The sequence below is a fragment of the Cetorhinus maximus genome, chromosome 3 (assembly GCF_964194155.1).
Source record: "Cetorhinus maximus chromosome 3, sCetMax3.hap1.1, whole genome shotgun sequence".
Taxonomy (NCBI): domain Eukaryota; kingdom Metazoa; phylum Chordata; class Chondrichthyes; order Lamniformes; family Cetorhinidae; genus Cetorhinus; species Cetorhinus maximus.
In genome coordinates, this window is record NC_135881.1 from 76,109,198 (window position 1) to 76,122,294 (window position 13,097).

Below are 13,097 nucleotides of genomic sequence, written 5' to 3' on the forward strand. Positions count from 1 at the left end.
GGAAGAAGTATCAGGGGCCCTGGCAGTAATTTTCAAATCCTCTCCGGCCACAGGTGAAGTGTCGGAGGACTGGAGGACTGCTAACATTGTTCCACTATTAAAAAAGGGAGGAAGGGATAGACCAGGAAATTACAGGCCAGTCAGTCTAACCTCACTGGTGGGGAAGTTACTAGAAAAAATTCTGAGGGACAGATTATATCTGCACTTGGAGTGACATGGATTAATCAGGGATAGTCAGCATGGACTTGTTAAGAGAAGGTCGTGTTTGACAAATTTGATCGAATGTTTTGAGGAGGTAAACAGGAGTGTTGATGAGGGTAATGCATTTGATGTGGTCTACATGGACTTTAGCAAGGCTTTTGATCAGGTCCCTCATGGCAGACTGGTCAAGAAAGTAAGAACCCATGGGATTCAAGGCAAAGTGGCACATTGGATCCAAAATTGGCTGAGAGGCAGGAAGCAGAGGGTGATGGTAGAGGTATGTTTCTGTGACTGGAAGTCTGTTTTCAGTGGGGTTCCGCAGGGCTTGGTGCTGGGGCCCTTACTGTTCATGGTGTACATAAATGATTTGGACCAAATGTAGGGGGTAAGACCAAGAAGTTCGCGGATGACACAAAAATTGGTAGGGTGGTAAATATTGAGGAGGATAGCCATAAACCGCAGGAGGATATCAATGGACTGGTCAGGTGGGCAGAGCAGTGGCAAATAGAATTCAACCCAGAAAAGTGTGAGGTAATGCACTTGGAGAGGGCTAACAAGGCAAGGGATTACACTATGAATGGTAGGACCCTGGAAAGTACTGAAGATCAGGGGAACCTTGGTGTGCATGTCCACAGATCCCTGAATGCAGCAGGGCAGGTAGATAAGATGGTTAAGAAAGCATATGGGATACTTGCCTTTTTTAGCTGAGGCATAGACTACAAGAGCAGGGAGGTTATGTTGAAACTGCATAAAATGCTGGTTAGGCCACAACTGGAGTACTGCGTGCAGTTCTGGTCACCGCATTATAGGAAGAATATGATTACACTGGAGAGGGTGCAGAGGAGATTTACCAGGATGCTGCTTGGGCTGGAGGGTCTGAGCTATGAGGAAAGATTGAATAGGCTGGGGTTGTTTTCCTTGGAGCAGCCAAGGTTGAGAGGGAACCTGATAGAGGTGTATAAGATTATGAGGGACATAGATAGGGTGAATAGGAAGGCACTTTTTCCATTAGTAGAGGGGTCAATAACCAGGGGGCATAGATTTAAGGTACGAGGTAGAAGGCTAAGAGGGGAGTTGAGGAGAAATTTTTTCACCCAGAGGATTGTGGGAGTCTGGAACTCACTGCCTGAAAGGGTGGTTGAGTCAGAAACTCTCATAATATTTAAGAGGTATTTAGATATTCACTTGCATTGCCATAGCCTCCAGGGCTATGTGCCAAATGCTGGAAAATGGTATTAGTGTAGTCAGATCTTTGTTGACCAATGCGGACATGATGAGCTGAATGGCTTCCTTCTGTGCCGTAAACTTCTGAGAGTCTATGAGTAAAGCAACATTGGACCGAGTGTAGCATCAGGGAGCCTTAGCAAAATTGAAGTCAATGGAAGTCAGGGGGAAAGCTCTCCACTGGTTGGAATCATGCCTAGCACAAAAATGGTTGTGGCTGTTGGAGGTCAATCATACATAGAAACATACATAGCAAATAGGAGAAGTAGGCCACTCAGTCCTTCGAGCCTGCTCTGCCATTCATTATGATCATGGCTGATCATCCAACTCAATAGCCTGCTCCCGCATTCTCCCCATATCTTTTGATCCCTTTCGCCCCAAGAGCTGTATCTAACTCCTTCTTGAAAACATACAATGTTTTGGCCTCAACTACTTTCTGTGGCAGCGAATTCCACAGGCTTGCCACTCTCTGAGTGAAGAAATTTCTCCTTATCTCAGTCCTAAATGGTCTACCCCATATCCTCAGACTGTGACCCCTGGTTCTGGACTCCCTCACCATCATCTCAGTCCCGGAACATTGCTGCAGGAGTTCCTCAGGGTTGTGTCCTCGAGCCAACCATTTTCTGCCGCTTCATCAATTACCTTCCCTCCATCATAAGGTCAGGAGTGGTGATGTTTGTGGATGGCTGGTCAATGTTCAGCACCATTCCCGACTCCCCAGATACTGAAGCAGTCCATGTCCAAATGCAGCAAGACCTGGACAATATCCAGGCTTGGGCTGATAAGTGGCAATTAACATTCACACCACACAAGTGTCAGGCAATGACCATCTCCAGCAAGAGAGAATCTAGCCATCTCCCCTTGACATTCAATGGTATTACCATCACTGAATCTTCCACTATCAATATCCTAGGGGTTACCATTGACAAGAAACTGAACTGGACCAGCCATGTAAATACTGTGGCTGCAAAAGCAGGTCAGAGGCTGGGAATTCTGCAGCGAGTAACTCCTCTCCTGACTCCCCGAAGCCTGTCCACCACCTACAAGGCACAAGTCAGGAGTGTAATGGAATACTCGCCAGTTGCCTGGAAGAGTGCAGCTCCCACAACACTCAAGGAGCTCAGCACCATCTACGACAAAGTAGCCTGCTTAATTGGAAGCCCATCCACCACCTTCAACATTCACTCCCTCCACCACTGATGCACAGTTGCAACAGTGTGTACCATTTACAAGATGCACTTACCAATGTTCCTTCGACAACACCTTCCAAATCAGCGACCTCTGCCACACAGAAGGACAAGGGCAGCAGATGCATGGGAACAGCCCCACCTGCAAGTTCCCCTCTGAGCCACTCACCATCCTGACTTGGAACGATATTGCTGTTCCTTCACTGTCACTGGGTCAAAATCCTGCAACTCCCCCTCCCCAGGCCCCTAACAGAACTGTGGTGTTCCCACAACACATAGACTCCAGCGTTTCAAGAAGGCAGCTACCACCTTCTCAAGGGCAATTAGGGATGGGCAATAAATACTGGCCTAGCCAGCGATGCCCACATCCCATGAAAGAATAAAAGTAAAAGTACGATATCAGTGGTCCTATGTGCAAGTCTGATATGTCAAGCATCCTTAGCATCTTTCCAAACAGACCATTATACATTGTTACTGTCAATTAAAATGCTAGCTTGAAAGTTTTTGGGTAAAATGATTGTTGCCTTCATGTATAGTTTGCTATGGAATCATTGCTAATCTATACCATTTTGTAGACCAATTATTTTTTATTAATCGACTAGTTAACTTAAAAATAAGTGAATCTGTGGTGGAGAAGAGTCTGTTCTGATAGGTCTTCATTTGGATATTTTATGTAAAAGTCTGCCCTAAATGTCCAATAGCACAGTTCACCCTATTTTTTTATGGTCAAGAAATAGCAAAAATAATTAAATTATTATTTTTTAAACTTGGTTCTCGGATGTTGGCAACACTAGTAAAGCCATATTTTAATTTAAGATCCTCATTTCACTGGGAAGATGGCAGTTCATTTGTTCGTTCTCAGGATGTGGTATCACTGGCAAGGCCTTCATACCTAGTTCTCATGAGAAGCTGGTGGTGGTGGGCTTCCTTTTTGAATTGCTGTAGCAGTTTGATACAGCTGTGTCACAGTTAAAAGTCAGATATGTGTCAGATTGGGTAAGGTTAGCAGATTTTTCTTCGATAAAGAACTTCAGTGACCTAATTGGCTTATCTGATAATTAGGCCGCTTCACAAGCACCAGTTTTACACTGCTATTGTGGGATGTGAACTAATGTTCTCAGGATTATTACTGGTACAGTAACATAAACACATGCTACAGTACCTGAGTATTGCCAAAGAATAACTCAGGGGATCATAATCACTACAGAATTTTTTTTGGGATAAGTAACCACAAGCTAACAGACTTTTGCCCAACACATACCGAATTTTTAAAATGCTTCCACTTGTAATTGTACAACTTCTGAGTGCAAGGTTTATGGGAAGCTGCAATGTTTTGGAATTCTTGTATACCAGTTCTTGGGACTTGAACTTGTTCCATTTATCTGCCAAACTAGTGCCAAACCCCATGTTTCAGAGACATCGTGCAAATGGAGTAAAATGCTATGAAGATCAGAATCAGGGCAAAGTCAACAATTACAAACCTACAATAAAACAAAATATAACTAGATCACGGCATGCACATTATGCCACTTCCTAAATTAGGGCAAAATATAAATTCCACCATTCATATTAGTTATATACAATCTTAGAAAACTACTGTACAACAACAGATCATTCGGCCATCAAATCTGTTTTTCTCCACATTAGCCAGCTTATCTAGGACCGCTCACCTGCTTGTTACGCAGAATAGTTATGGCACAGAGGGAGCCCATTCGGTGCTTTGCGTCTATGCTGGTCCTCTGCAAGACCAAATCAGCTAATCCCACACCTCTGTCACCCTGCAAATTTTTTCAGTCTAATTCCCTCTCAAAAGCCACAATTGAATCTCCATCCACCACACTCTTAGGCAGTGCATTCTAATTCTTAACTACCCACTGCATAAAAAGGTTTTTCCTTGTGTCGCCTTTGATTTTTTTTGGCAATCACTTTAAATTGGTGTTTTGGTTCTTGACCCTTCTGCCAATGGGAACAATTTCTCTCCATCTACTCTGTTTCAATGCCTCATGGTTTTGAATATATCTATCAAACATCCTCTCAACCTTCTCTTCTCTAAGGTGAACAATCTCAGCTTTTCCAATCTATCCACGCAATTTAAGTCCCTAATCTCTTGAGACATTCTGCACCCTCTCTAAACTCTTCTCATCCTTCCAAACATGCAGTGCCTGGAGTTATGCATAGTACCCCAGTTGAGGCCAAACCAGTTTTTTTAAAATATAAAAGTTTACCATAATTTCCTTGATTTTGTACTCAATGCCGCTATTTACAAGATCGCTCATGTTTTCAATCTGCCCTTCCGACTTCAACAATTCGTACAGGTCTCTGTTTCTGTAACTCCTTTAGCATTGAACAGTTTATTTTATATTACCTACCCTTGTTCCCCCTACCAAAATTTATCACTTCACACTTCTCTGCAGTAAATTTCATCTGCCACAGGTCTGGCCATTCCACCAGCCTGTCGATGTCCTCTTGATATCACCACTATCTTCCTCAGAAAACCCTTTCATATTTATTTTTCAAGCAACTATTTCAGATACTTTCAAAAGAACTTTTGAACTCTGCTTCAATAATTCTATATTGTAGGGCTGGTTATCTTCTCTTAATAATTTTGTACTTTGTATGCCCTTGTTACCATCTCTCTGTCTAATTTATCACTATTTACCATATCACATGCTCATCTTAATCTTCAGGATCTCTATCAGGGTTCCCCTTCACTTCAGCCCTAGTGAAGAAAGCCCTATCCCCTCTTCATAATCTCTCATAGCTAATAACATCCCAGTAAATCTACATCACACCTTTTCTACTACTTTTACATCTTTCCTAAAATGGCACAATTTGACAAACTGCACCCAATTCACTAACTGCAGCAAATTGAGACATTTGGTCATGATGAATAAGCCTCACTCTAATAAGGTAGAATTTTATAACATATCTGGAGTAAGATGCAATGGCACAGCTCAGATGCAGATTAGAACATTTCATGACAGTGAAAATTTTGGATTTTTATTTTTACAGTGAGCTTTTGGTTTAAAAACAACATTTCAAAAACCAAAAATAAAAATACCTGGAAAAACTCAGCAGGTCTGACAGCATCTGCGGAGAGGAATACAGTTAACGTTTCGAGTCCGTATGACTCTTCAACAGAACTAAGGAAAAATAGAAGAGAGATGAAATATAAACTGGTTTAAGGGGGGGGGGGGGGGGTACAGGTAGAGCTGGATAGAGGGCCAGTGATAAGTGGAGATTGCCAAAAGATGTCATAGACAAAAGGACAAAGAGGTGTTGACGGTGGAGATATTAGCTAAGAAATGTGCTAATAGGTGACATTAAGGGTAGAAAGCAGGACAAGCAAGGTACAGATAGCTCTAATGGGGGTGGGGTGGGGGGGAAGGGATCAAAATAGGCTAAAAGGTAGAGATAAAACAATGGATGGAAATACATTTAAAAATAATGGTCTCGTCCAGAGTTATTTGAAGCAAGTCTTAAAATTGCATGTCTGCATAATACCTCTAGCCCCTGTTCCTTTACTTTCTGAAGTAGTATCTGTAAGCACTTTGTGAAGTCAGTGAGGTCCTGATCCGGTGTTTCAATGATTTCACACTTCTAGAAAAACATATGAAGAGATTATTGAAGACAATGAAATAGACTAATATCCTATAAATTTTGCCTCCACAATCAAATACAATAACAGGCTTTCTTCCATAGTGGGCTTGACAAGTTAGAATAACAAACTATCTTTCAGGCATGTCAGGAGAAGAACTGGGCAAGGCACGGATGTTTGCCCACAATGAAAAATTGCATTTAGATTATCCCATGAGTAGCTTTTACTACTTGCTAGTGACCAGTTTTCTAGCAGAATTGGCAGAAGCCTGACAAATGATCTGTATCACTTGCATAAAGTTCTAATCCACAGAAAGTCCCAGAGAAGGAAAGATAGGGATAGGGAGGGGGGAGGGTGGGAGTGTGGGTACTGAGAATAGCATTCTCCACTTCAACTTTTCCAACTATAAATTACAAAATAATAAAAAGATGGGCCTTGATTCAAACTCCAGGCCAATTTTGTGAGGATAGACAATGGTGATAGAAACTCACCCACTGCTGGGTCAAGTCCAAGATATTTTTTAACTCCTATGCCTTACTTAAATCCTGCTGGCTAACTTCCCACCAGTTCCGAGTGTTTTTGGTTGCAGCCGAAAATCCTACAAGCCACCCAATAAGTGCAGTGAAACAATGGGATCAGTTGTCGAGGCCTTCTAAGTGTCTTATTGTTGGGAAAGATGGTGGTGGGGGGCGGGGGGGGCGCGGGGAAAGGGGTCGTCCATGATGAGGGAAGCCTAAGCCTTTCTTGTGCGGCCCAGAGGAGTATTCCTGCTCTGTCTTGCCCGAAAAGGAAAGTTAAAGAAAAGTTGACAAAACTTGGGCTTTGTCTGCTTCCCCACTAAATGGACTCCCAGTTGAAAAAAGACCAACATATAGCAGCCTATTAACTATAAGAAATGGGTATTTCTGAAATACTTCTAACTTATAAACAATTTGCCCAGTTGTCTGAACCTTAACTTCCCATGTTTTGTCATTCTGAGCAGAAGATAGTTACCACTGTTTAGATGAGTTTATTGGGCTCTAAGATTCTTTGCACGTCAGATTTATTAAACCATGCCTTTAAAAAAAGTAATTTATACTTATTCTAAAGCAGTTGAATATTTGAGTCCCAAGACACTAATAATGGGAAAAGTGAAAATTTCCTCAGCTTGTTTCAAATTTCTATCACAGGCACGTGACTTTGTCTGACCAAAGGTTTGTAGAAGATCTATTTTCTGAGCCTTTATGCAAGACATATATGAAATAATAAAGCTTGATTCAGTTGTCTTGTCTATGGATTAAAATAAATTAGAACAAACCATTTAATGATAATGTTATGATACGGCAGGTGGTATTTGCCAGGCTGACCAAATCCACAAGGGAAACTTGGTCATGCCATCACAATGGTTTTGCAATTTGTATTTATTACGAGAATGTTTGTGCACTGAACTCAGAAGTAATGAATCCACTAAAACCTTTAGAGATTTCAAAAACTAAATTAAAACATTTATTAACAAAATAAAAGAATTAAAACACAGACACAAGATTACAGTTACACCATTACTTAATTTTATAACAAATCCCAAAATTCCTAATTAACCTGACTCCCAACTACGTACCCCCTTTAAGGCAACAGTCCAAAATTGATTTTAAATTTAGAAAGGCATCCAGCAAGGTTACCACAAACATCCAAAGGCTTCAAATGAATTTGGTTACTGGAGCAGTAGGCTTCTGCAAAGTCGTTAGTGGCTTTTTCCCCCAAGCCTGTTTCACACGGTGTATCTTTTAGATCTTACACGGCCACCCCTGATACAGCCTTCCATCCTTCTTTAAATATATTTCTTCTTCTTTAATCTGTAAATCCCATTGTTCCCATATGTCTTTGCAATTTACTTTTCCCATAATATAAAAATCTTTCATGTTGTCAATATGACCTTTTCCTTTTGGGAAAAATAAACGTAACAACCTTGTCCTATTTATCTTGTTAGTTGCAAAGCCTACATCCCTTTGAAAATCAAAAAACTCCCCACTTATCTTAAAATGAAAATTTCGTTCATACCCTATCTGCTGAGACTTTTAGCCTAGCTCACACAGTAGCATTTCAAGTACCCTTTTTACACCTAACTCTTTTGATAATTTCAACCTTGCAGTCTATTTGACTCTAATTCAATTAAATCAATCACCCACAGGACCACACACATAAGCCTACCTTACAATATCCCACGATACTATTATGAAAAATATGATAGTTTTGTGACAATAACCATTAAAGGGCAAAAATCATGGCAAATAAAATACCTTAATCGTGCATCATGTGTTTTCATAATTCTTCAAAATAAGAGGTTATAAATTCAGCCAGAGAAGTCAAACATTTAGGGTACATTTAAATAGAGCCTTTCAGAAGCTTGGAACTGGTTATTAGTTTAACAACAGAGCCATGTTATTACCACCGAATTACTTTTTGAAATGTAATAACTTGTTTTGCAAGCAAGCAGAAACCTACAAACAGCAATGAATTGAATCGCCAGTTAATCTGTAATGGTGATGTTGGTTGTGTTACGATCCTGTGGAGACCAAACTAACAGAACTGAATTTACTGAACAACCCCAAAGGGAAAACCAATGGACAAGATTTCTCTTTTTTTTTATAACTTTTACTTTAGCAATCAGAGCAAAATCAACATAAATGAAACATGAATTAACAGGCAACTTGTGGTCAATATAAATTACAAATTGCACATTAAATAGCAGATACAGCAAAAATAGATCTCACGGATTTACTGGGCAGTCCACTCAGCATTTTGGCACAAACTTCAGCCACAAAGTCCTTCACAGCTCTGAACTTCATCAGGTAGAAATCCAGTTCTTTTGAGGATTTAGCCACTGATTCTCACCTGACGCAGCTCCCAACCAACCTGACTCTTATGGGCATAGTCTTCATCAAAATGGCACATTCTGCAGAACCTTCTCAGCTCCACTCACTGCAATCTTGATGGCGTGGGTTCACCAGAATCACCTTAATCCAAACCCTCGGTAACAGTCATGTGTACTGCGTGGCCGGTTCTGGTCAATCAGTTCATTTATAATAACTGAAGCAGCAGCAGTAATATTATTTTCCTCAAACTCCATTCCCAGATCCAGCCTTTGTGTTCATTTTTTTTAAACTGTGCCACAACCTCTCAATATCCTGGTCACATGGGCTAGTTTTTGCACCAGCTGGGGTCACATGGACCTGTTTCCCTCTCTTTGGGAAGCTGGGCTAACACTATGAAGCTCAGCAACAGCCAGTTTCTCAGGAGGTCGCTGTGTGAGAATAAGGAGAGCAGATCCCACAATTTCGGCAGTTTCAATTCACTAGGTGCCTGTGTATGTTGGGCACCATGTGCCCTCCTATCAACCCTACACTCCATCCACCTGCTGCCTGGCTGCCGTTACTCCACTCAGGGTCCACAAACAGTTGAGGGATGAATGTTGACCTTGACACCGGAAAACTACCTGTTCCTTTTTTCGTCAAGCATCAAGAATTAATGTCCTGAATTAGGGTAGATAGCTTTATCCAACGATGTAGCACTCCTTCTCTATTGCATTGAAGTATAACCATTGGTTATATGATCAAGTGTAAGACTGGGGCTTGAACCTACAATTGCCTGCCTCAAAGAACAAAGAATTACATTTGTACCTTTACACTGCAAAATTGGCACTGATGCAAAATTGGCACTGATGCAAAGTGATTTTAACTCTACACCGACTCAATCAAGAATAATGGCCCAATCTGCTCTCAGAATTAAGCAAACTGAGATTCTCTGGTGGTGGTGGTCACACATCATTTCAGTTTGACACTACATGTAATGCAACTCTAGTATGGTGCAAAACATGGTTTACAAATGCTAAAGTGCTTTGGATCTCCTGGGAGCTTTTTAAACCTACCTTACATCAATTTAAACAATAAAGTGAGCAGGGATTCTCCCCTTCTCACTCTCTAAAGGAAGGCAGACAGATTTGTATTTATATAGGGCCTTTCATGGTCACAGGTCATCTCGATTAAGTACTTTTGAAGGGCAGTCACTTTTGTAATGTAGGAAGTTTACATATTTAAATTTCTAATTGTTGGAAAAGACCTTGGTACATAAACATATCCAAGCATGAGCAGAGCTCCCTCCTAATCAGGACAATCAAACAGGAGCCAAGCAATGTAAACAGGGTTCTTCCTTGCTCGAAGAAAAACTTCAGTAACTGGTCCCAGACCAAAAGCTGCAGTGCAAGTGTGTTCTTAAAGGGCTAGTGAAACTGGTGAGCTCAACTCAGGAATTGGAAAATTTGAACACTTTGGAGGATATTATAGTTAATAAATAGAGCCTGGAAGGTGATCTGGGTTTAAATGCAGATCCTACATAAATCAATACTTTCTTCTTTGGGGTGGCACTGAGTCATAACGTGTTAGCGTCGTAAGATTGTCTGCCAGTGATAGGTCAGACATGGGTTCAGCCCTACAATGATGACAGATGAACTACTGATCTCAATCATGTCACCAAAGAAAGGCAACTAGCACAAAGCTGGCAATTCTCATAGGGAAGTATGGAAACAGTTGAAAGGTCACCAAAGATAGCTCACATACATCTCTTAATAATTGGTTTCAGACCAATACTGGCAGAAATCTGGCAACAGAATGCATGTCCTTTCACCCATGGATAACAGCTACAAGAAAAGGCTCAAAAAAGTGTGGAATGGTAGACATCTTCAAACACTCTATAAAACACAGCGAAAAAATTTCATGCTGACCATGTTTTATGTCAATTATTTGAAGAGGAAAAGGGTGAAATCAAATTGAATATTTGAAAATTTAAGTGGCATAATTACCCATTACTACAGGTCACATTTGGACAACCTCCATTACCACCAAAAAGCTTCACAGTTGTTGTTTGGGAAGAGGAAACATGTAATTTAACAGCTGATTAGTAGTACAGAACTTGAATATTGCTGAAAAGGGAGACATGTTGCTGATGCTTTTTGTCTTGCACTCATCAGGACAAATACAAGAATACCAAATTTCAAACAATCACAATTTATACTACAGGAGAGAAGGGTGCTGATTGGTTGACAAGTCATTTCTGATTGGCTGAGGCATTGCCATGGAGAAAGTAACGGAGAATTATAGACTCAGAATCACAGAATCACACAATGCAAAAGAGCCCTTCAGCCCATCGAGTCTGCACCGACATGTGAGAAACACCTGACCTACCCACCTAATCCCATTTACCAACACTTGGCCCATAGCCTTGAATGTTATGACATGCCAAGTGCTCATCCAGGTACTTTTTAAAGGATGTGAGGCAACCCAAGCCCACCACCCTCCCAGGCAGCGCATTCCAGACTGTCACCATCCTCTGGGTAAAAAAGCTTTTCCTCACATCCCCCCTAAACCTCCTGCCCCTCACCTTGAACTTGTGTCCCCTTGTGACTGACCCTTCAACTAAGGGGAACAGCTGCTCCCTATCCACCTGTCCATGCCGCTTATAATCTTGTACACCTTGATCAGGTCGCCCCTCAGTCTTCTCTGCTCCAACAAAAACAACCCAAGTCTATCCAGCCTCTCTTCATAACTTAAATGTTTCATCCCAGGCAACATCCTGGTGAATCTCCTCTGCACCCCCTCCAGTGCAATCACATCCTTCCTATAACGTGGTGACCAGAACTGCACACAGTACTCCAGCTGTGGCTTCACCAAGGTTCTATACAACTCCAACATGACCTTCCTACTTTCATAAGCTATGCCTCGATTGATAAAGGCAAGTGTCCGAAATGCCTTTTTCACCACCCCACTAACATGTCACTCCGCCTTCAGATATCTATGGACACACATGCCAAGGTCCCTTTGTTTCTCACAACTTCCTAGTGCCATGCCGTTTATTGAATACTTCCTTGTCAAATTATTCCTTCCAAAGTATATCACCTCACACTTTTTAGGGTTAAATTCCACCTGCCATTTATCTGCCCATTTAACCATCCCATCTATATCTTCCTGTAGCCCAAGACACTCAATCTCACTGTTAACCACCCGGCTAATCTTTGTATCATCCACAAATTTACTAATCCTACTCCCCACATAGTCATCTACGTCATTTATATAAATGACGAATAATAGGTGACCCAGCACCTGTGGTATGCCACTGGACACGGGCTTCCAGTCACTAAAGCAGCCTTCTGGCATCACCCTCTGTCTCCTACAACTAAGCCAATTTTGAATCCACCTTATCAAATTACCCTGTATCCCATGTGCATTTGCCTTCTTTATAGGTCTCCCATGTGGGACCTTGTCAAAGGCTTTGCTGAAATCCATATAAACTACATCAACTGCACTACCCTCATCTACACACCTGGTCACCTCCTCAAAAAATTCAATCAAATTTGTTAGGCATGACCTCCCTCTGGCAAAGCTATGCTGACTATCCCTGATCAAACCTTGCCTCTCCAAGTGGGGATAGATTCTCTCCTTCAGAATTTTCTCCAATAGTTTCTCTACCACTGACGTGAGACTCACTGGTATGTAATTTCCTGGCTTATCTCTACAACCCTTCTTAAATAGTGGAACCACATTAGCTGTTCTCCAATCCTCTGGCACCTCCCCCGTGGCCAGAGAGGAATTAAAAATTTGGGTCAGAGCCCTTGCGATCTCCTCCCTTGCCTCCCTCAGCAGTCTGAGACACAAATCACTTGAACCTGGAGATTTGTCCGCTTTTAAGTCTGCCTCCAATACCTTGTCACTCCCTATATCAATTTGACTTCCCCAAGCTCCTGGGTAATTTGGAAAAGGCACAAGGTTTAAACATATTCCTTTTGTTTGTAGAGATCTGGTCCTTTTGTCTGAATGTGTGTTGCTTCTAGCAAGTGTAATTGAGCCACATTACGAGCT

General features: G+C 41.5%; 1 protein-coding gene across 8 annotated transcripts in view; it reads right to left on the minus strand.

Moving 5' to 3' along the window:
- Window positions 1–13,097, minus strand: part of tpk1 (thiamin pyrophosphokinase 1) — a 369,053-nt gene that overhangs the window by 189,506 nt on the left and 166,450 nt on the right. For 7 of the 8 annotated variants that reach the window (XM_078538592.1, XM_078538593.1, XM_078538591.1 and 4 more), the window contains one exon: window positions 6,117–6,212. The exons of the other annotated variant lie outside the window; for it this stretch is intronic. In XM_078538592.1, coding sequence (XP_078394718.1) covers window positions 6,117–6,212 — 96 coding nt within the window. The remainder of the gene's footprint in view (window positions 1–6,116; window positions 6,213–13,097) is intronic. 8 annotated transcript variants of the gene reach the window in all.